The sequence below is a fragment of the Pocillopora verrucosa genome, chromosome 10 (assembly GCF_036669915.1).
Source record: "Pocillopora verrucosa isolate sample1 chromosome 10, ASM3666991v2, whole genome shotgun sequence".
Taxonomy (NCBI): domain Eukaryota; kingdom Metazoa; phylum Cnidaria; class Anthozoa; order Scleractinia; family Pocilloporidae; genus Pocillopora; species Pocillopora verrucosa.
Genome location: NC_089321.1, coordinates 14,377,406 through 14,401,545, shown reverse-complemented (window position 1 = coordinate 14,401,545; position 24,140 = coordinate 14,377,406). Strand labels below are relative to the sequence as shown.

General features: G+C 38.7%; 3 protein-coding genes across 3 annotated transcripts; all 3 read right to left on the bottom strand.

Annotated features, from left to right (window-relative positions):
• Window positions 1-262: 262 nt before the first annotated feature.
• Window positions 263-3,537, bottom strand: LOC131772989 (uncharacterized). Its single transcript, XM_059088946.2, has 3 exons — window positions 3,474-3,537; window positions 2,003-2,250; window positions 263-1,810 (listed from the first exon to the last, which is right to left on the bottom strand). The coding sequence occupies exons 2-3, from the start codon at window positions 2,240-2,242 to the stop codon at window positions 752-754; spliced, it is 1,299 nt and encodes a 432-aa protein (XP_058944929.2). The 5' UTR covers window positions 2,243-2,250; window positions 3,474-3,537; the 3' UTR covers window positions 263-751.
• A 1,436-nt stretch (window positions 3,538-4,973) lies between these two features.
• LOC131773022 (uncharacterized) lies at window positions 4,974-8,688 on the bottom strand. Its single transcript, XM_059088988.2, has 3 exons — window positions 8,576-8,688; window positions 7,187-7,443; window positions 4,974-6,713 (listed from the first exon to the last, which is right to left on the bottom strand). Exons 2-3 carry the CDS (start codon window positions 7,430-7,432, stop codon window positions 5,778-5,780), a joined length of 1,182 nt encoding a protein of 393 aa, XP_058944971.2. The 5' UTR covers window positions 7,433-7,443; window positions 8,576-8,688; the 3' UTR covers window positions 4,974-5,777.
• Window positions 8,689-10,432: 1,744 nt separating this feature from the next.
• On the bottom strand, window positions 10,433-14,665 carry LOC131773012 (uncharacterized). The gene is made up of 3 exons (XM_059088980.2): window positions 14,528-14,665; window positions 12,676-12,916; window positions 10,433-12,289 (listed from the first exon to the last, which is right to left on the bottom strand). Exons 2-3 carry the CDS (start codon window positions 12,913-12,915, stop codon window positions 10,805-10,807), a joined length of 1,725 nt encoding a protein of 574 aa, XP_058944963.2. The 5' UTR covers window position 12,916; window positions 14,528-14,665; the 3' UTR covers window positions 10,433-10,804.
• Window positions 14,666-24,140: the final 9,475 nt, after the last annotated feature.

Sequence of the window (24,140 nt, the reverse complement as noted above, 5' to 3'; positions counted from 1 at the left end):
ATTACGGAACACAGTTTTTAGTTTTTGTACGTGACAACTGAACAGAGACTACAGCTATATTATTCCTTGAAGCCAGGTACCACATGACACTAAATTTCGTGAGGCAAAAACACCATGCTTTGGGCAAAAAAGCGGGTTTTCTGAGGTGATGAAACGTATGCGAAACGCTTGTGGCAAAGTTTAAAGTGGCGAATCACCTGTTCAGAACCTATAGATGTTTAAACCCACTATGCAACCACTGCTTGAACTGTAAGGAGGCATTGTCACCAAATAATCAAATGACCATGTTTATTAAGGTTTTCTTCACGTTGAATGAGGACAGTGGAGTTTAAGTCTCGCAATACATCATTTTCGTAGAAAATACTCAGCTGATGGGTTTGGATCTTTACTGAAGTTTACGGTGATTGTATGAAAATAATAAAAGTGCATTTGTCGTAAAGAAATGAAAAGAGGAAATTAAAACCATGCAATATAAAACTATGAACTTGATTTTCTTAATTTAAAAAAGAACTGCATGTTCTACAGTTAAAATTAAAAACTGAGATTGAAAAATTGAAATTAAAAATATGCAATACAAAACGATCAAAACTTGAACTGCGTGTTTCGTGAAAAGCTATGAATTTTTTCGAAGCACAATTTGAGTACATTTTGAAACGAACCGATGCTTTCTTCGTATGAGAAACGAAGACTTCGTATTTACAAAGAGGACTTCGTATTTAGAACATTTCACATACATATCATCAATCAGTTTTTAGTTGCCTTCCTGTTCCTCGGCTTTCTCCTCTTCTACAGCTTCGTTTTTTATTGAAGGTTTTTTCTGTAGCCACTTTTTTAAAAAGGCCATAAACCACCCGAATACAGCAGACAGAAAGTTGCCAGTTCCAGACCGAATGAAGTCACCCAATACCCTGCTGCCCTCGTTACCGACGTCACTGATAATTTCCTTCATTATCTCGCCAGTAGATGCCTCATCCAGATCAATACCAACAGGGGTGTCAGGTCCTGAACCTCTCTCATTCCTTGATCTATTTTCTTCAGATTTTTGTTTGGGCAACGTTTTCGGGGGTGTTTGCCGCTTTTGTTCATTCAACGATTGGCTTCTGTTTAGCACACGACAGTCGCGATTAACATCAGCGTTTTGGTCATCCCACGGCCTCTGACTTTGATGAAAGTGGTCAAATCCCTGCTTTTGCAGCTGATTTCCCTCCATCAACTCAGGTCGTGGCGGGCTTATTCCTGATGTAAGACCTCCTCTTCTTTCTGAAACGCAATTAAAACGGTCGATATTTGCAAGGAGAAACGTAGGTTTTGCACTTCTGTTTAAGCGTTTGAACGTTGCGATCCAGAAACACACGATCCAGTTTTCGATACTCGGTAGTCGACGCTCGCACACATCTCCAGTGGGTACGAATGGCACTTTGATGATCGCCTCCTCTGGTACTCCGACTTTTAATACGACTTCTTGAATCTTCTTCTTAAATTTTCGGAGGCGGTCATCGAAAAACTCCTGTTCCGTCACGCCACTATTGCTGGGTGCTGGGTGAACCTCATTGGCAAATGTTAATGCAACAACAGCGTGCTCCCAAAGCTGCGGACCGAAGGCTTCAGTTAGCTTCTGAATCGTTATAATATCGTCGTTCCTGATTCGGCGATTACTCATCTCAGTGCAGAAAATGAATGCGTCAAAACCGGTTACATTTTCTTTGATTTTTTTTAGATACACTTCTTCGTTTCCTGTGCCATCTGCCAACCCAGGAGTGTCGACTATCGTTACACCCACGCCGTTCATTGAGAAGTTGTAAGGTGTTACCTATCAAAAAACAGGACATACAATGCTGTCACCTCTTGGAGATTAAGAGAGGAATAGGAAACAAAAGACGTATAAAGGTCGAAAGAGAATAGGTGATATTGGTCGGAAAAACCTTAGTGGCGCCATGCGCCTTCTTGTGCGATATGTGTAAAGGATGCTTGACCAAGAGTTGCACTGTCTTCTTTAATTTACCTCATATGTTTCTGCATTGAGATCATCGCCTTCTTTGGCCAGACGTTTTCCAACGAGCGCGTTCGTCAAATGCGATTTGCCTACACCTGTTTTTCCACACAGCAGGATGGTTATGTGCTGTCTTCCAGACGAACAGTATTGTTCAAATTGATACTCGAAGCTGGGTAAGCCAGTTATCAGCCGCTTGGCTTGATCTTTGAGCGTTTCTGAGTTGAAATCAGGGCTCCCTCCCTCTGCCATTTTAAAACCTAAAATGTGGTAATGCACATATTTGACGAAATTACAAAAGTGCTGAACCGAAATCGTGTTTATGCATGAGTGGATCTAATTAGTTTTGTGCGAAGGCTGAGGTTTAATCGGGGTAAAAACAAAAAGGATTATGATAGTTATCGATGTTCAAACTGTGACGGTACAGAATTCTACCCACAGTGAGATAAAAAAAAGTAGTAATAATTAGGCGCTTTACACTATAGGGAATACGACCGGACTAAATAAGTTTATGGAAAAGAAAAAGAAACGTTGCAACGACTTCTACAGGTTTTCGATTTAATTTAAAAAAAACCTCATTGCCCCAAGAAATTACTATTTAATTCATCCCTTTGTATCCCATCAACATCAATCCCTAGCCGTAACCACTTAAACATCGTCCTAGTATAAGCAAAATAAAGCTCAAATCGAGATCATTTCCCTTAACACCCATTTATATTCCGTTAAGCCGGGGTTTTTTTTATTACAATATCTTACACCAACCCTATCTTGGGTTATATGATTAGAGCGAATTGGACAAGAACGGTTTGTCGAAAGAAGGAATTTTTCGTGGATCGACGTTCCAAACTTGGTCATTCCTTCGAAGAAACGTCGAGTTTCAGTGCTCAGTTGATATTAGCCTCGAAAACTGAGTTCTGTAGATCCTGCTTTTTGACCAGAGTGACAGTCTGAACTTGTTATTGAAAAATTCATACTGATGACAGCAGGAATCTCGACGAGACAAACGAACATTGAAGCTTAAGGCTCGCATATATTAAGGAATGAAGTTTCCCAATAGATGCATCGCAAGAGATTGTAACCTCCTGATGCATCGAGATGACAACGGGATCGAAAAGTACTTTATACCTAGGCCTGAAGGTATGAAGTCCAACACGCTATCCAGGCAACAATAACGAGAACAACAATAAATATCGAGTTTGGCTTAATTCAGAATTTGCTGCATCATCAGTATTCTGGTCGTACAGTTTGCCTCTGTAAGCGACTAGCAAACAAACATCAACACGCTGAGCCTTTAGTTTTGATTTTAGCAACCATTGATCAAAAATCTCTCATTGTTGTTATATTAGCATAAGCAAAATACAGTATCTTACGGTCCAACGAGACATTTGTCTAAAAACTTCCATCTCACTGAGCTTGAATATGGCGTTTTCAATCCCTCCTCCGAAGAAAAGCGCTCAAAAAGTTAGCAATATGCTTTACCTACCTGTAGCGAGCACTGTACCGCCTGCCTCAGTAAAAATGTCCAATCTCTCTTTTCCGCGACACACACACAGTCTGCTCTATTCAAAATCGTCTAACTACAATTTCAAGAAATTGCAAAGGGAAAGTCCCTCTCAGGGTGACGGTGACATCAGTCACGATTCTGGGAATCTAATTTGGTCTCGATTTCCCTCCCCCGCAGACAACTCAAACACATCCATTGACAACACAAACATTGAAATATTTGTTTTCATGCAACCGGCTAACAGGGAGAAATAAAGGATGTTGACCTGGTTCGATCTACAATCTTAATTAAACCCAACACGAAGGGATAGAAGGTATCCACCAGATTCGAGCTAGAACTGCGATCTAAAATCTTAAGGCAGAGACAAGTTCATTATCAAAGCGAAAACCTTTTCAATATTATTGTCTCGGTTCACTGAATCGCAATGTTATGACCTTATTTCTTTCCGTTTCGGTTTCGAAAAGACAATGGCATTGCATCATCTGAAACAACTGTAACATTCGATCAGCAAATTTAAGCGGTAACAGTTTGTGTCTTTGCATTTCAGAAATTTATATCAATATAAAATCTGGAATTTACAAGATGATAATCTTACTATCATTTTTGCAGAAATAAGTTTATTTGTAAAGCGAAATCCTTCCATATGTCATTATTATGTTACATTTGTTGAAGAGCAATATTAGTGACCTTGTGCGCTTTCCTTGTCTGTTTTCGATTTCGAAATGACAATGGCATTACATCATCTGAGCATCCACAAATCTCGTCAGCGGTGGCACTTCGTTTCATTGCTTTCATAAAGTAAAGATTCCACACAAAGTGGATCTCCTGTCTAGAAGCATTTATATGTAACAGTCCCCAACCAATATTTTTAAAAAAACAAAACATCTCTTGTATTCCCGGAAATGTCACAAAATGCTATATTTAGGTAACATTTGGATTTTGCAAGATGCTTATGTTACCATTGTTGCAGCCCAGTCTTCATAACACTTCAAGTACAGTTTTAAAAGTCGACCTCGATTGGTAGTTACGGTAATGGTTCATCTTCCGAATATGTTAATTTAAGATCAGCAGCTACAGATTTCACTCTAGAAGCCACCTGCATCAACTTGCATGACCACAGTTTTAGTAACGCCGTAAGTCCTTTTTACTGTTCGTGGTAACGATAGTGCAATCTCCACTAAGCTGAGGAGGATTAATGGTGAGCAAGAAGCTCAAAAACTCGGGTCTCACCTCAGAGACAGCATAGGACACTGTTTTGGCTTTTTTAAAAAGCAGAGAGTGTCAGGGAATGATTATGGTGTCAAAGATACCTTTAAGTCGACAGAGCGTGATATATTAATATCAGTCTGTAGGAAACTGCCGATTTGATTTAGCGGGCGTGCAATTTCATAGACCCTCACTGGACAATATCACTAGCCCAGGCACTAAATTCCCAGTAGTATTGACTTCTACTTCATACTCATGATCAGGTATTTCCTATCAAGTTCTTTATTGTTGGCTAAGGAAACTACACTTTAAAAAAAAGCAGTGACAACAACTACATAATTCAAGCCTAGAACGATATTTGTGGCTAGGATGACGCAATTTGAGACCTCCTTTAGGTAATCTTTTCAATTAAGCCTTCAAATAAAAGCAAAAGTTATACAGAGTCCATCATGCAAATCAAAAGAGGTTCAGTAAGGCAGCACATTAGCCTCATGATTCGGTTAAAATGAATAACCTTATATCAACAGTGATATACATAGTCGCTAACTTACTAAATTTAACAGGGAAATATCATTGTGATTGTGCTGTTGTAATTGTTTCGTTCAATGTTATCCACTGAATTTCTAACAGTTTATTCCCCTGCCCCTCAGTGATCTGTCTATGTCTATAGCTTCGTTCAGTTAAACAAGTCTATTTTCCACATTGGAACAATCTTCGAGTCAAATTTATAAAAGGGCTATTTGCAACAATATGACCATCCGCACGATTCGTTTGTCTTTATACAAAAAAATTTCAATCGAATATCAGAACAGATCATTAGCATGGTTATTAAGTATTAATGATTCAAATTGAACGAATGAGTCTTCCTTAATGGAAACCATCATAATCAAGATCTAAGGCATTCTAACTCTCCCTGGTCATCTTGTGCCTTTTTTGATAAGAGACAGAAACAAATGACGAGTATATGCAATCTTTGAATTTTTCCCGATATTACAGACCGTTCTCATGATCTGTGAAGGTTTGAGAGTTTCCAACAAGTAGTTAAGTCCTTAATTTGTTCTTGACTACAGAGGTACCCTACTGTATAGGCCCTTGTCTCTTAGATTCTTCCTCTTGGTGCTTCCTTCGTAAAATCCTCTTGAAATATTTAATAATTAAGCTAAGGAACGTGTGATAATAGCGGACGAATGTATTTCGATTGGTCGTTTCGGTGCTATCATGACTGTCGGTCACAACCCCCAAAATATCTTGAACGATTATTTGAGAGGAAGGTACGTCCAGGTATATGGAAGAAGAAACATTAATTTCGGACCTTTCACCTTCAGATGGTATTTCGGGCCGTCTTTCAGATTCTTCATGGGCATCCACATGGTTTTCCAAAGTCACCTCGTGGAACGTATGATTCAAAGCTCTTATGGCAGCGCTTTCGGGATCGTCTTCGTCGAAATTCGAGCCATGAGGAAATGACAGTCGATCAGCACTTGATAGGAGAAAAGCAGCCTTTGCTACTTTGCTGATGCGTTTGAACACCGTCACCCAAAATGCCGTCTTCCAGTCGTTTCTGTCTGGCAGTCTGGGCTCCATGGAGTCCCCAGTTGGTACAAATGGCACTTTAATGGCAACCTCTTCAGGCACTCCACAGTTGTGGATCAGGGCTTGCCGAAATGTCTTCTTCAGACCTTCGAACTTTTCACCAAACACCTCTTTATCCGAGACGCCTTTCAGCTTCTGGCTTGTTGATGCAAAAACCATGTCAGCAAACGTTAACACAATTACTGCGTGGTTCCAAATCTGAAAACCTAAGGCTGTCGACAGCTTCTTCATTGTCTCTAAGTCGTCGTTACGAAATCTTGTACCATTCATCTCAGTACAGAACAGAATAAGATCGAACTCTATCTTTTTTTCTTTGATCTTCTTTATATATTCTTCGTCATTGCCTTTCGTATCTGCCAGTCCTGGAGTGTCAAACACCGTAATCTTCACGTTGTTCTTTGAAAATTCATAAGCTCTCACCTAAAAATCATGAATCATAGGGCTTAAGCTGCCTAGTCTTTAAGGATATACTAATAATAGCATAATGAGATATTGAGGAAACAAACTCTTTTAGACAGCTTGCTTATATTACTACCGGGAATTTGTGCCTAAGACTGAAGGAATGTCCTTCTCGTGAACAGTTCGCCGGTAGAAAGTCTTGAATTCTCAAAACCTATGGAACCGATTTTAGCTTGAACTAAATCCTTGTCACGTTACCTAGGTATTTTTCTTGACACTTGCAGCACTTCACTCTACCTAGCTAAGGGGTCATGGATGGGGTAAATGTCATTTTGAAGAATTTTACGAGGGTACTTGATTCCTACTTCATATGGCTCAAGTTTCTTGTCCGAATCCTTAGATCAATTTTCAATTTTTTCATTCCAATATCACGTTTATAAGTGATCAAAATGTAACTAAATCTTTCTATACGTTTATAATTCCGTAAAACTTGCCTCAGCGGTTTTTGGATCAAAATCTTTTCCCTCCTCAGCAAGCTGTTCACCGATTAGAGCATTCGTCAAGTGAGATTTTCCAACTCCTGTTTTACCGATTAAAAGTATTTTGATAGCGTTGCCAAAGCAAAACGTCATCAGTTGATCCAGTTGATACTTGAGACTTCTCTTACAGAGTAACTTCTGCTGTTCTTCCTTTCCAGCCCAAGTTCTCAATCCTCTTTTCAGGGCTCCCTTCTCCGCCATTGCAATATAAACTATGTCAAAAAAAAATGTATGATATTCATTGTATTTAGAAAAAAGTGAAATTGATGATCTTTTGTTACAGTTAAATTTGATATTTGAATCATCCTCATAGAGCATTTACCCTACAGTGTAATATTAATTGGTACAGAAACAGTTCAGATTATTTTAAAAGACACTGACCTTAATAAATCAGGATAAATAAGTAGAGTTAGAAAGTTTTAGACTTGGAGGCCAGAAGGGAAAATCTTACAGTGGGCTAAAAGACCATAGAAAACTTCATAGATTGAAGCCTAAGTGAAGGCCAAAGCATATTCCTCCCTTATAAATCATTCCCCCTTTCACTTCGACTTCTACTAAAAAGATATGGGCCTAAACATCAGCATAATTCAGACCAGTCTTTCTTATTTAAAAAAAAAGCAACTATCTGAAATGGGCTGAATAGTTTGTTTATAAAGCAGGTCACGTTAAGAAAATTTACAATAATAGCTTTGTTAAAACGAAAGTAAACATGCCCGTGGTCATCTCTTGCATAATCTTTCCTTGATTATATCTACGTTTTTAATGAGCTCTTTGCGTTGTTCCTCTTCCCGCGAAAATCAGTCTTACGCTACTGAACGTTTATTAAGCAGCGATCAGAGAGGATGCGAAAGATACGTAAAAGGCAATCGCGCCAAATTCTTCGGGATACACTTCCAGCAAAGGTTGACCTTTCCATACCGTGACAACTTACAAGTCAAAATAATAAATCTTGGCTAAGGACAAATGAATAATAATTGAACTGAAGTGATGCTGCCTTTTTCCAAACAGTGAGATCAAGCATTTTGCAAATCAAGCATTTAACAAATCAAACGTTTTCACCAAAATCAGTAATTCTCTTTATTCACCTGGGAGGAAATGAATATGCACTATAAAGAGCGAAGCAAAATCAATCAATTACGATAGCAAAGTAAGAACATTTATCATTTACTAAGCTGCTTGTAATGATTGTTAAATCGTCACACTCTCAGTTATTAAAACGTTCATCTTGTCATTTCAGCAATCCAGAAGAGAATTACTTTCGATATTGAGGAACCCAGCCGGAAATGTATCGCGAAATGATTTTGTTACTTTAAAACAGAACAAATTAAAAGCATGTGCCCTAACCTTGTGGACTGACTGTTGGGAATTTCTCTAAAGAAGGCTGCGAAGAACAGCTGGTTCTACTGCGTACACAAGCAAAGGAAATGTGATGTAAATTTGTGGTGTCAACACAGAACTTTTTGTATCATGTGATTTATAAAGCAATCTGAGAAATGCGAGAGTCCTGGAGCGAGTTAGAGACGGACCATTATTTTCCTGAAAGGGGGTATGAAAAATATTGAAAAAAATTGTTTGCAGGGTCTGGAAAGACAAAGTAAGTTGTTTACAAACGTGATAGGGCAAAAAAAATGTTTGCATAGAGGTCAGATAAGATATTAAAAATATTATTACCAAAACTGAAATTTAAAAAACATAACCAATTAAAGCATTAATATAAAAATTAGCACAATTTGGGCACTAAAAGGGTCACTCTGTATTAAGCAAATAACAAATCTGAAAATAGCTGAATTTTTCTTGAAAAAATGGGAATTTATCGTGGCAATTAAATCTCAACTTGTCTTGTCTACATTTTGTCCAACTACAAAACTTTATATATCAGGTGTTTTTCTTAAAACTGTATTAATTAAACAGATAATAGTCTTCAATCTTGGATATATTTATCATTGCTACTTAATACATATTTCAGAAGTCAATGAGTTACATGAACGACATAAGCGAATAAAACTAAAAAATGATAGACAAAAAGGTTGAAGCAGCTGTAGTTCTTGACACATTCGTTGACAACTGAAAAACGTTTTTGTAGTAGTAAAGAAATGGGTGCGTTCCAGAAAGCTGTCATCTTCCTGATGATATCACCATCAAAGCTAATGGATCACTTACTACTTATAAGTTATTTGGAGTGACCTGTGGCCACAACAATCATTTCAAATCAGCAATGTGCCTGCCTTCGCCCCTAGTACCACAGGTCGAGTGGTACGAGTATGATGGCCTGTAGGAACATCATCAAAGAGGATCAGGAGTTCGTGACTGTGGAATCGCAAAAAAGGCCGCCACTCCCTTTGCCTATTTCCTGTTGTATGCCCTTTAGTTGCGTCAGTAGCTGCCAAAAAATTTTAAAGGTGTGTGGAGCGTATATCGACAAAATAAGTGGCAATAGCACTAGTGATTACGTTCTTCGTAAAATATTTCAATAAGGCAATGGTAATATTTAGCACAGATGAAAAGAACACTGAAAAAAAAAAGGAAAAAAAAATTGTTTGCACGAAGATGATGTTGGAAAAAAATTTTTCACAGAAGAAAATTTCTCATACCCTCCAGGAAAATAATGATCCGTCCCTTAAAACAATTTATAATTCCAGGTTGGGTGGCCAGAGATAAACCATTTAATTTTATGAAGAGGTGTTAAAGCGGAGAGAGCTACGCAGCTAAAAAATGCATCAAGGAAGCGGTATGAAAGACAAGAAGTCCTTCACGACTGTGGATATACACCGATACGAAAGACAAGAAATCCTACACGACTGAGGATTTTCGGGGAACACAAAGTTTTCAGAACGGAGGAGTATCATTCTTTCCACGAAAACTATAAAGGGCGGACTACAGACAGTTGCCTGTCAATGAGGTGGGGGGGGGGGGGGTTCATTAGAACCCTACAGAGCCTTTGAGGAAGGGGGGAAATCAGGTAGATTTTATTATGACACAACCCCCCCCCCCTCCCCCCCATCTCCTCAGGTGCTAAATAATGGTCGGTCTCACAAAAGCTAGAAGCTTGATATGAAACAGGTAAAAGTAAGCACAGAGGATATAGAATCAAGGGGGCTTTGTTTGTTCTTCAGAACTGTGTGATGAGGAAATTAAACAACGATGGAGTCGAAGAAGGCTTTCTCCTTTCAAAATCCACAAACGCCTAGTAAATGCTTTCGTCCATCTTTTCCTGTTTTAATCGTTTTCTTCCGATGGTGTTACTAATAACATGAATTTTAAAAAAAATTACAAAATACATTTTCAAAGTTTTATAAATCGGTCCTCTGTATCAAATAACTTCATTGTACTCAGCAACTTTAACTCGTCTTATCTTGAAACAAAAAATCGCTTGGATCGCTAACGAGCCTACATATAATATGCTATCTATTTGAACCTTTTTTCAACAGCTAGTTTGATTTCAGAAACGTGGCATGACCTTCTTGAGGATACAGAGTCCAATTTGATTTATAGATTATATGTTCATAGTCTAACTGGTTGATATTTTTAAAGGCACACAGTTTCTCTCTTTCTCTCTATTTGGTCACCACGTGATCATTTCTTCATGCCTTCTAGTCTAGGCTTTGAAACGAAAAGTGGGAAACGCTTCTTAAGATACTTCAAAAGGAAGCGGAGGAATATTCCGTACTTTCCAACAAATTTGGCAGTGGTTAGCTCGCCGAGGAAATTCCCTGTTGCATCGGCCAATATCTCCTCCTTGACGTCTTTAGAGCACGTTTCGTTTCTATTGATGAAGGGGCCTGACACCTTTGCAACTTGGCCAGGTGATGTGGGGCACTCGTCTTCAGGTTCATCCGACGTCTCAGTTTTCTTCTTAGCACTGGTCAGCTCACCGATGAATTTCCCTGTTACATCGGCCAACATCTCCTTCTTGATGTCTTTAGGGTACGTTTCATTCCTATTGATGAACGGGCCTGACACCTTTGCATCTTGGCCTGGTGATGTGGGGCACTCGTCTTCAGGTTCATCCGACGTCTCAGTTTTCTTCTTAGCACTGGTCAGCTCACCGATGAATTTCCCTGTTACATCGGCCAACATCTCCTTCTTGATGTCTTTAGGGTACGTTTCATTCCTATTGATGAACGGGCCTGACACCTTTGCGACTTGGCCAGGTGATGTGGGGCGCTCCTCTTCGGGTCCATCCGAAGTCTCAGTTTTCCTAGCACTGGTCAGCTCAGCGATGAATTTCCCGCTCATTATCTCCTTAATGATCTCTTCAGAGAAAGTTTCGTTCGCATTGATAGAGGGGCCTGACACCTCTGCATCTTGGCCAGGGGATGTGGGGCACTCCTCTTTAGTTTTCATCTCCAATTTCTCAAAACAGCGGCTCAATTTTTTTTCAAAGTCGCTTTCTTTCAATTTTTCTCCTGATTCTTTAATTGCATTCCTTTCTTCGATGGTTAAAGACTGACGAACGTTGCCATCTTTCCTTACTTTGCTTTCTTCGTTTCCTTCACCAGAGGTGGAGGAAAGTGAAATGCGATCAATATTTGCCATTAGGAAAGCAGCTTTTGCGTGTCTGTTGACACGTTTGAAAGCTGCGATCCAAAATGCTGTCAACCAGTCTTCTCTATCTGGAAGTCTTGGATCATCCAACTCTCCGGCTGGCGTAAATGGCACATTAATCACAGTTATCTCAGGTACTCCTATGGCAACTAAATGTTTGTTTATCGCTTTCTTGAAACCTAAAAAGCGATTATTGAAAACGGCTACTTCAGGTACGTCACCCGTCTTCTTGGTTGGCGATAATGGAACTTCGTTTGCAAAGGTTAAAACCACAAGAGCATGTTCCCAAAGTTTCTCCCCCAAGGCTTCTGTAAGCTTCCTCATCGTTTCCAAGTCGTAGGTACGGAATCGCATACTGGTCATCTCAGTGCAGAATAGAAACAAGTCCAAGTGAGTTACTTTCTCCTTGATTTTCCGCAGATATTCTTCATCATTGCCGGTTGCGTCTGCAAGTCCTGGAGTGTCAAACACTGTGATAGTTACGCCGTTTCTGACAACCTCGTAAGCAGTTACCTAAGGGACATAAAACAGGAAATAATTAGGCCATTTAACTCTAACAGTGATTTACTTATGATATGACTTGGTATGTTACCTCAGTTGCGGGAGAAAATTACATGAAAACGTTTTATTCGTAAGTGCGCCCTGTCTCTAAATGAGACCTTGGAAAGTGGTTTTTTCTTATCCCTCAAGTAACTTTTTACCTAATACCTGTAAAAGCATTCCATAATTCTTTCTTGATTTCAAGTATTAAAGAACAGAGGGAGTTTAGACATACTGCTGAAAATGATACAAAATGTCATTATTTTCCCCATCTTCAAGTAATACACAGTAATCCGTTAATGAAAGCACCTCATAATTGTTTAAAAGGTGAATTAACTGTAGATATCAAAGTAGCTTACGTCATCAGTTTGTGGGTCGATGTCATATCCTTCTACCGCAAGGTTTTCTCCAATGAGCGCATTTGTCAAAAGTGACTTGCCAACTCCTGTCTTGCCACTCAGTAGAATGTTAACAGTCTGGCCACCTGAGCTAAGAAACTGTTCGATCTGATACTTCAAGTTGTTTTCACCAAATATAATCTGACTAACTTCAGTTGCGGAGGCATCGGAACTTTTATCTGGGGTCCCTTCCTGTGCCATTCTTGATAGTAAATGAAATAAATTAATTTTTATTAATGTAAAGAGGAGGAAAATAAACCATGTGTAAATTGACCGAACCAAGATGGATAGAAAAGTAGAATGAAAAATTTAGTAAGCATTGTCAAAATAATAATACGCTGTTTGTTTTCTTCAGCCAAGAGATTATGACGTCAACATAAATACTTTTCGGACAGCATCTGATATCAATTGGATCATTTAGTGATTTTCGCTTACACGTGCGTCATTCGTATCACAGCCTTTAAAGAGTTGATTTGTTTAAACAGTTTTGAGTCATTTATTTCCATTTGGGATCAGTCGCCTGACAACTGGTCATGTGCTACACGACAGAAGAGTAGAATGCAAGAAACTTTTCACGGCAGTGAAAAATTTAGATAAATCTTAACTTTGCTTGCGCTAATTTCACCTCATCCGATTTGCTGTGGTATTGACACTTTGATACATTGTTCACTTCAAGCATTCAAACCTTCAACCTGTATTTCATCCTCTTCAATCTAAAAAGTATTTAATATTGATCAAATTCGGTGGTCAATAATTTGACTGCTCTGCGTTTTTTTCTCTATTTAGTTTACATTGAGAGTGCGCTTATTTATACATATAAATTATTCAAACATGCTATATTTGTGACCTTAAGATGTTGAATGTTAGTCGATATTTTGATAATCCGTTGGCCTAGTAACTTTATCTATCAGTCATGTAATCTTATAAAGCTTTTCTCGAGAAAAGGACGCGAGGATTCTTAGAACCTAGGTTCGCTTTAAGAGTGCTCTTGGATTTTCTACCAAATTGTACAAACAAGTTAAGGTTTCTGTGACCCTATAAGCCAAGTACTGTTCAATATTTTGGTAATCTGTGAGCTTTTGTTATTAACCTTATTTTTGTCAGTCTTTATCAAACAACGCGGTTATCGAGAAAAGGACGCGAGGTTCTTGGAACCTTACTTCGCTTTCAGAGTACTCTTACTTTTTCTTTTAAATTATACAAACAAGCTATTTTTGTGACTATGAGACACTGAGTTTTGGTCAATATTTTAGTCATCTGTTGCCTTTGTTGGTAACCTTATCTGTCAGTCTTTGAGTAAACGACGCTGGTATCGAGAAAAGCACGCGAGGATTCTTGATAAATAAACAAACATCTTACAACAAATCATCGAACAAAGATTCGTTGAAGAAATGTTTCGGAATAAGTGTAAAACTGTCCTAACCCCGTTAAAAACCATTTCTTCTTGATGACAAGCGAAAGTAATTCGTGCTATCTATATTTTACTCCATTTTGGCCCGCAAATCGGCTCGAACTTCTCCAAACGTGGATCACGTATCGTAAGATGTTAACGCTGCTATTTCAACCAGTGTTGTTTAATTCGTAACGGCGACAACTAGCGCATACCTGAACAAATGTAAACCGAATTTTGTCGACGTAACGAAAGATACAAAAGAATACGCGACAGACGGCATATGCACTCTGTATGTAAGACTCTCGTTACGCATTGCATGACATATCTTTGCAGAATTTCTTTAGCAACGCTGAATGTCTGTGATGTACTGTTAGATATCCATCGGCAAATCAGTCGCATAAATAAATTTATACAACCTACCTTCAAAGGCAAGGCAAATACTCGTTTATTCTTGTACTTCCGGGTCTCAATCTCAGAGTCTTTTGTGAAGATGTCTAACAAGCACATCGGTATCTCAGACGGCCTCGAAGAGGGCAGTGTAAGTTACCTTTGCGATGTAGTGCATTATAGCGCGTAACACGAGAAACTAAAGCTCAGTCTCCGCAATTAACGCGGCCAGCAGTTGACAAAACAAATCGAAGACGAAGAACGGGGAAGAGGTCTGGGGAAGCGTAACTATTATGATTGATTTTGACGCTTACACGGTCATTACACTGCATCTTCTATTGTTTTTCTTCCGTTGTTATTTGGTATTTTGTGACTCAATAAACAGTTTACTAGCAAGTTTTGAAGACAATTAATAGTACCATGGTCATTGTAGGATGGATATAATAAATAACTCTATATCAACAATGATATAAATAGTCGCCAACTTACCAAATTTAACATGGAAATACTGCTGTGATTGTGCTGTTGTAATTGTTTCGTTCAATGTTATTCACTGTTTCAATTTCTAACAGTTCACTCCTCTGCCCCCTCAGTGATCTGTCTGTTTCTATGGCTTCGTTCAGTTAAAAAAGTCAAATTTGCTCTTTTTCATATTGGAACATTCTTTAAATCAAATTGATAAAAGGGCTATTTTTGGCGATGTGGCCATCTACACCATTTGTTTGTCTTTATACAGGGAAATTTCACTATATCAGAACAGATCAATTGCTTGCTTATTTAGTATTAATGATTCATGGGGAACCAATGGAAACCATCAAAATCAAGCCCTAAATCATTCTAACTCTCCCAGTGTTGTTATAAAGTTTATCTTGTGTTTGATAAAATATAGAAACTAATGACGAGCATATGCGATCTTTGAATTTTTTGCCTAAATATTTGTACTAATATGACACGCCGTTCTAATGATCTGTGCGGGTTTGGGTGTTTCGAACAAGTAGTTTACTGTAAAGACCCTTGGCTCTTAGTTTCTTCCTCTTAGTGCTTCTTTCGAAAAAATGTCTTCAAATATTTAATAATCCAAGGAAGGAACGTTTGATGATAGCGGACGAATGTATTTCGATTGATCGCTTTGGTGCCATCATGACTGTCGGTCGCATCCCCTACAATTTCTCAAACGATTCTTCGAGGAGAAGTTTGGTCCAGGCATATGGAATGAGAAACACTATTTTCAGCCTTTTTACCTTCAGGTAGTATTTCAGGCAGTCTTTTAGCTTCTCCATGTTTGGGTGGGACATCCACAAAATTTTCCAAAGTCACGTAGTGGAACGTATGGTAATGGCAGCGCTTTCGGGTTTCTCTTCGTCGAAAATTCGAGCTATGAGAAAATTACAGTCAATCAGCATTTGATAGGAGAAAAGCAGCCTTTGCTACTCTGCTGATGCGTTTGAACGCCGTCACCCAAAATACTGTCTTCCAGTCGTTTCTGTCCGGCAGTCTGGGCTCCATGGATTCCCCTCAATGGCATCCTCTTCAGGCATTCCACAGTTGTGGTCAGGGCTTGCCGAAATGTCTTCTTCAGACGTCTGAACTGTTCATTAAACACCTCTTTATCAGATACAACTTCCACCTTCTCGCCTGGTGATGCAAAAACCATGTAAAACCATTGGAACCAACCTGGAACCGATTTTTTACTTGAGTATTTTTCCTCACGCTTACAGCATGGGGTATCTCGCTTCATGCTCCTACCTTGCAATATCATTTTGAAGAATGTTGCGGGGGCATTTGACTCTTACTTCATATGGCTCAAGTTTCTTGTCCGAATCCTTAGATTAATTTTCAATTTTTGATTCCATCCAGTATCACGTTTATAAGTGATCAAAATTTAACTAAAGCTTTCTATAAGTTAATGATTCTGTAAAACCTGCCTCAGCGGTTTTTGGATCAACACCTTTTCCCTCCACAGCATGCTGTTAACCGATCAGAGCATTCGTCAAGTGAGATCTCCCAACTCCTGTTTCACCGATTAAAAGAATTTTGATAGCCACGGCAAAACATCATTAGTTGATCCAGTTGATACTTGAGACTTCTCGTACTGAGTAACTTCTGCTGTCCTTCCTTTCTGGCAAAAGTTCTTGATCTTCTTTTCATTATCCGTCATCTCAATATATACTATGTTAAAACAAATGTATGATATTCATTGATTTGAGGAAAAAGTGAAATTGATGATCTTTTGTTACAATTAAATTTTATTTTTGAATCACCGTACAGTATAATTTTCATTGGTACAGAAACAGCTCAGATTTTTTTAAAAAACGCTGCAGATTCTTTTAAAAAACACTGACTGTAATAATTCAGGATAAGGAAAGGAAAGGAAAGTTTCAGACTCGGAAGCCAGACGGGAAAATTCTACAGTGGACGCTAAAAAACCATAGAAAACTTCATAGATTGGAGCGTGACTGAAGTCCGAAGCATATTCCTCCCTTCTATTTCTACCCAAAAGATATGAGCCTGAAGATCTGCATGATTCAGGCCAGTCTTTCTTAACTAAGAAAGCAACTTTCTGAAATGGGCTGAATAATGTGTTTACAAAACAGGTCACGTTACGAAGATTTACATAAGGCCTAAAACATAATCGTTCATTGTGTAAAACGAAACTTTGTTAAAACGAAAGGAAACATGCCCGCGGTTATCTCTTATATAAGTTTTTCTTGATTGTCTCTACGTTAATAATGAGCTTTTTGTGTTGTTCCTCTTTCCGTGAGAATCAGTCCTATTGAACATAATTGAACGTTGATCAAGTAGCGATCAGACAGTCGCGCGAAATTCTTTGAGAGACATTTCCGGCAAAGGTTGACCCTTCCGTACCGTGACAACTTACAAGTCAAAATAATATATTATAGCTGAGGGAAAATGGATAAGCATTGAATTGAAGTGATGCTGCCTTTTTCAAAATAGCTACATCAAGCATTCCGCTTGTGCAACAGTTTGCAGCGTTGAACTAGTCAAACGTTTCCACCAAAAGGAGCGATTTTTGTTATTTACCCGGGAGGCAATCAATGTTCACGATAAAGAGCGAAGTGTGACTTAACTTTGCCGTGTCAACACAGACCTTTTTGTATCGTGTGATTCATAAAGTAATCTGAGAAATGCAAAGGTCTCGGAGAGAGTAAAAACAATTTATAATTCCAGGTTGGGTGGCTAGGGACGAACCATGGAATTTTATTAAGAGGTGTTAGAGTGGAGAGAGTTAGGCAGCTAAAACTATGCCTTAAAAGGTCAGGTGGTATAAGAAGATGAAAGGTACAGTTTCCTTCTGGTTGGAATAAGAGGGGGGGGGGGAAGATGGGAGGATTTAAGGGGAACACGAAGTTTTCAGAGGGAGTGGAGGAGGTATTATTCTCTCCTTGAAAACTATAAAGGGGGGGACTATAGACAATCGCCTGTCAATGCAAGGGGTTTCATTAGAACCCTACAGAACCTTTGGGGGGTGAGGAATCAGGTAAATTTTATTATGACACAACCAAAACCCTCCCGTCCCCCCATCTCCCCTGACGATCAATAATGGCCGGTTTCATAGAAGCTTGGTAGGAAACAGGTGCAAGTAGGCACAGAGGATATATAGATTCAGGCGGGCTTTGTTTGCTCTTCAGTACTGCATAATGAGGTAATTAAACAACGAAGGACTCGGACAAGGCTTTCTCCTATCAAAGTTCACAAACGCCCGGTAAATACTTTTGTCCATATTTTCCGGTAAAATTCAGGCACGGAAACAAGAACTCTATAACCCTTTTCTTTTGATGATTTTACTAATAACACAAATTTAAGGCTAAAAGACTTCTACCTTTGTAGAATATTTGTTATGTGACATGGAGGAGTAACGTCTTGTGATAACACCCGGCCTAATGAGCGTACTGATCAGAAAGAATGGCAGATTGTTAGCAAGAGAAAGAAAAACAAGAAGAGTAAAACACAGAAACAGGGAAACGATGAGGAACTCATCTGAAGCAACAGTTGCACTTTCTGAGCTTGTTTCCGGATGAAACCAACTCAACGGGGCGGTAAAAACAACGAAAAAACATCTGAAGAGCTATACTGCCGGCAGAACCGATGGAAATTTAACCGGTAGCATCAAAATATCACAGAAACGGAACTAAACAGGGGCGGTCTATATCTCAATTTTAAAGGTAATCAAAATATTTTTTAAGAACTTTCAAACATGCTTAGATTGAAACAACACGCTGCCCACCTGTCATCACTGCCCGACGCACAAAAAGCAATACTGAGGAATCTCGTATATTAAATCAAGGCAGTAAAGAGGCTGCCTCACTATTGCCATCTCAACACGGTTTTAAATTAGCCTCCTTGAACATTAGTAAATTAACTACTCACATCGATGAACTTAGAATTTTTGTAGCATATTACGCAATAGATACCTTATCGATTTATGAAACCAAGTTGAATGAAACTATTAGCGACAACGAGGTTAACATCTTAGGCTACGATTTAGTTCGACATTACAGAACTACAAACGCTGGGGGAGGAGTATACTTTTTTAATGTCATCGGTTCAAGGCAGAGATTAAGTACTCTCGCAGTTTCTCCGACGATCACAATTTATGACAATCAAGTTAGCCAGGTCACCACCGCAAAATCATTTGGAGTGACCATCGATAAAAAGCTCTATTGGAGCAGTCACATCGATAAACTAACAAAGAAAGTCGCTTCTGGCATTGGGGCTATAAAACGAATAAGGCACCTTGTCTCTCAAGCGACTTTGCTGCTAATATATCAAGCTCTGATTCAGCCACATTTTGACTATTGTAATATTGTTTGGGGAGACTGCGTGACAACTTTGCAGAACAAGGTACAGAAACTACAAAACGGAGCAGCCCGTGTTTTAACTTATTCAAATTATGACGCCGATGCTGGTTACTTGCTTAAGCTCTTGAGATGGAAAAACCTAGCTTCCCAGCAGCAAATACAAAGAGCCACAATGGTCTATAAGTCTCTGCATGGTTTAGCTCCAGATTATTTATGTTCTAAATTTGAAAGGCGAGAAACTGCGTATAACCTATGGGACCCTGAGAATAAGCTTAATGTTCCTTTGCCGCGCACAAACTATTACAAAAGTAGCTTTCGTTATAGTGGCACCACTCTTTGGAACAGACTTCCTCGTGACATGAGACAAGCAAAATCCCTCGGGTTATTTAAGCGTTTAATTAGGGAAGACGTTCAGGCGCAGCATTCGTGGAAAGCACCTTTAGTTAGGTTTGTGCTTTAAGTATAGTTTTTGTAGTATCTTATCCATTTAATGCATGTTTATATATTTGAATGTTTTTATGGCCGATGAATTGTCCATGGATAAATAAATATTATCTATCTATCTATCTATCTATCTATCTAGACAAATCATACATGACATTTTCCAAAGTTTAATCAATCGGTCCTCTGTATCAAATAGCTTCATTGTACTCAACAACTTTATCTGTAGATGCTTCAAACTCGTCTTATCTTGTAAAAAAAAAAAGCTTGGACCTCTAACGAGCCTACATATAACATGCAATCTATCTGAACCTTTTTACTACAGCACACTGATTTAATTTCAGAAACGTGACATGAACCTTTTAAGTATACAGAGTTCATTTTCATTAACTGATTATATGTCGATAGTCTAACTGGTTGATATTTTAAAGGCACACAGTTTCTCTCTTTTTCACGCTGTTGGTCCCATCTGATTATTCCTTAATACCTTCTGGCCTATCCTTTAAAGCCAAAGTGAGTCGAGAAGTTGGGAAAAACTTCTTAAAATACTTCATAAACCAGCCGAAGAATGTTTGGTACTTTCTACCAAACTTAGCACCAGTCAGCTCACCGATGAAGTTCCCTGTTAATTCGGGCGTCAAAACTCAGAGTGCTTTGTTCTCCATTTAGTTTTACTTTTTTTAAGTATGCGTTTGGTTTTTCTTTCAAATTATTCAAATAAGCCATTTTTGTGACTCCGAGATGCTGAATGTTAGTCAGTATTTTGGTAATCTGTTGGCCTGGTAACCATATCTGTCAGTTGTGAAATCGTGTAAGGCTGTTCTCGAGAGAAGCCGGGAAGCGAGCATTCTTGGAAGTTCAATATATGGTCAATATCATCTTTTACCTTTTGTTGACAAACTTATCAGTCAGTCGTTTATTAAACAACGCTGGTATCGAGAAAAAGACGCGAGGATTCTTGGAAAAAGAACAAACATCTTACAACAAATTATCTCACAAAGATTCGTCGAAAAATGTCTCGGAATAAGTTTGGAAACTGTCCAAACCCCGTTAAAAACTATTTCTTTTTGGTGACGAGCGAAAGTAGTTAGTGTTACTGATATCGAGAACAATATATTACTTTTTGATAATCTGTGGGATATTGTTATTAACCTTATTTTTGTCAGTCGTTATCAAACAACGCGGTCATCGAGAAAGAGACGCGAGGTTCTTGGAATCTTACTTCGCTTTTAAAGTACTCTTAGTTCTTCTTTTAAATTGTACAAACAGGCTATTTGACCTAGTTTTTTCTTTTAAATTATACAAACAGGCTATTTTTGTGACCATAAGAAGCTGAGTTTTGGTCAATATTTTGGTCATCTTTTACCTTTTGTTGACAAACTTATCAGTCAGTCGTTTATTAAACAACGCTGGTATCGAGAAAAAGACGCGAGGATTCTTGGAAAAAGAACAAACATCTTACAACAAATTATCTCACAAAGATTCGTCGAAAAATGTCTCGGAATAAGTTTGGAAACTGTCCAAACCCCGTTAAAAACTATTTCTTTTTGGTGACAAGCGAAAGTAGTTCGTGTTACTGATATCGATAACAATATATTACTCCATTTTGGCCTGCAAAATCGGCTCGAACTTCTTCAAGCGTGGATCGCGTATCGTATTCTAATAAAGCTGCTATTTTAACCAGTGTTGTTTAATTCGAAACGGCGACAACTAGTGAAGACCTGAACAAATATAAACCGAATTTTTCGACGTATAGAGGGATACTAAAGAATACACGACAGACGCCATTTGCTTGTGAGACTCTCGTGACGCGTTGCATAGCTTATCTTTGCAGAATTTCTTTAGCCACGCTGAATGCTTGTGATGTACTCTTCTATTAGATGTTGATCGGCAAATCAGTTGCTCAAATAAATTAATTCAACTAACTTACCTTGAAAGATAATGCAAATTCTCGTTTATTCTCGTATTTGCGGGTTTCAGTCTCAAAGTCTTACGTGAAGATGTTTGACAACCACACTGGTATCTCAGACGGTCTCGAAGAGGGCTGTGTGAGTTACCTTAACGAAGCGGTGCATTATAATTCGTAACACGAGAAACTAATACACAGGCTCCGCAGTTAACGCGGTCAGCAGTTGACAAAACACTTCGAAGGCGAAGAACGGGAAAGAGGTCTGGGAAGGCATAACTGTTGTGATTGAATTTGACGCTTGCACAATCATTGCACTGCATCTTCTATTTTCTTTCTTTTTGTCCTATGGTATTTTCGACTCGATAAACAGTTTTTCAGCAAGTTTTGGAGACAATTAATAGTACTATGGTCATTGTAGGGATGGATACAAAAATGACGATTCTATCATCATGGTCTATAAGGAAAAGTAATTTTCTATTCCATCTTGCCTCCACAAGGCTTTACTTTTCGTATCGGCTTTAGTTTCTATATGAGTTGTTGCGGGGCAAAGGATAACAGCAAACATTCCGGGAAAAGGCTAAGAGAAAAATGAACACTGAAAACATTAAACGCTCTCGTGAGCGCTACTTGCAGTCACGTTCTTGTACTTGTGTCTTGATTATATCACGTTGTACGCATTCAATGTCTCACGTGTGCTATAAGTGTGAGTCAGTGATAACAAAAATCACCCGGGAGACTTGACAAATTCATACGTCAAGTTCTACTATAAGGTCATCCCAACCCAAAGGTGTGTAATTCTTCCGGTCAAAGATCATGCTAAGAACTGTTAGAGCAGCCAAAATACAACGAACTTTAATACATGTCTCTTTTATCTCATGCTAAACTTGTTGTTTGTTTGTTTTTGCTTATTTTTAGTACATGTAAAGACCGTGGAAGGTATGGTTTGACTCTAGTTGAAGTAAGAGGGGGGGGGGAGGAATGGGAGGATTTTAGGAGGAACACAAACTTTTAAGAGGGAACGGAGGGGGTATCAGTCTTTCCTTGAAAACTATGAAGGGGGACTATAGACAATTGCCTGTTGATGAGGGGGGTTCATTAAAACCCTACAGAGCCTATGGGGAGGGGGGATAAAATCAGGAAAATTTTATTATGACACAACCAAAATCCTCCCTTCCCCCCAGTCCCCCCAGCGATAAATAATGTTCTAGAAGCTAGAAGCTTGATAGGAAACAGGCACAAGTAGGCACAGAGAATACATAGATTCAAGCGGGCTTTGTTTGCTCTTCAGAACTGTATAATGAGGTGATTAAACAACAAAGGACTCGGAGAAGGCTTTCTCCCATTAAAGTTCACAAACGCTTGGTAAATACTCTTGTCCATCTTTTCTCGTAACATTCAGGTACGGAAACAAAAACTCTATAATCATTTTCTTCTGATGGGGTTATGGCTGTTATTGATAACACAAATTAAAGACAAATCACGAATTACATTGTTCATAGTTTAATAAATCGGTCTTCTTTATCAAATGGCTTTATTGCTTTGCTATTTGTTTATGTGATATTCATGGCTTCAAGCCAGCTTGACCTTGTGTTTCAAAGAAAATAATTTCGCCATACTGAATAATTTGGTCTGCAAAATCTGAAGCTCAAAAAGTGACAACAGGAGACCCGATCGAAGTAATTCGTCGTATATAAAGATTGAAAGATTCACATCACTCAAAGCTTCTACCCTTCAGTTCGACTATGAATATTATCTCAGAGTAATTTGATTATATTTCACTGTGCGTGAGTACTGATCGAATTTTCGTGTACTTTCTGCCTCGACTATCATAGTAGCAGTTTATAAATTTGAGCAAGTACTGAAACATTTTCGTTCACTAAACCCGCGTTGATAAGAAGGACAACCTTTGTCAAAGAGGGTTTTCCGTAGCTTTACGACATAAGTATAGTGCAAGGTCATTGCAGAATCAAAGCCAGTGGAAACAAAATTAGTATTCCACGAAAGATCAACATGTGCTTATTCTCGGAAATCGTACCAAGTATGGCATTTCAAAAGAGATTCATATCCACTATTAACATTTCCGTTGAGCGTGTTCACTGCATTTAAGTGAAGCATGCAATCAAATACTCGAATTGTATGTGGTTTACAGCTTGATAGGCATGCTTTGTGTATATCATTAGCGCGTCGGTTAGGGATCAAGTGAGTGGTTTACCCTGGAGGGTTGACTACACAGTTGCACAGTTGTCTGCTACGAAATCTTCCGTGGGCTGTTTTATCTTGCCAGTCGTACCGGAGCCCTCTGCCGATTGTATTCGCTTTTCGTAGGTGATTATACTTCTAAGGATGTGTAATTTATCTAAGATTTCATTTATGCCGTGGTTTCAATCGCTGTTATTCGAATATAAGTCTTCAGCGTCGTCCGTAGTCGCGGAATATAAAAGAGTGGAGGTAAACATCCTGCTAGTTGCAGTGTGTA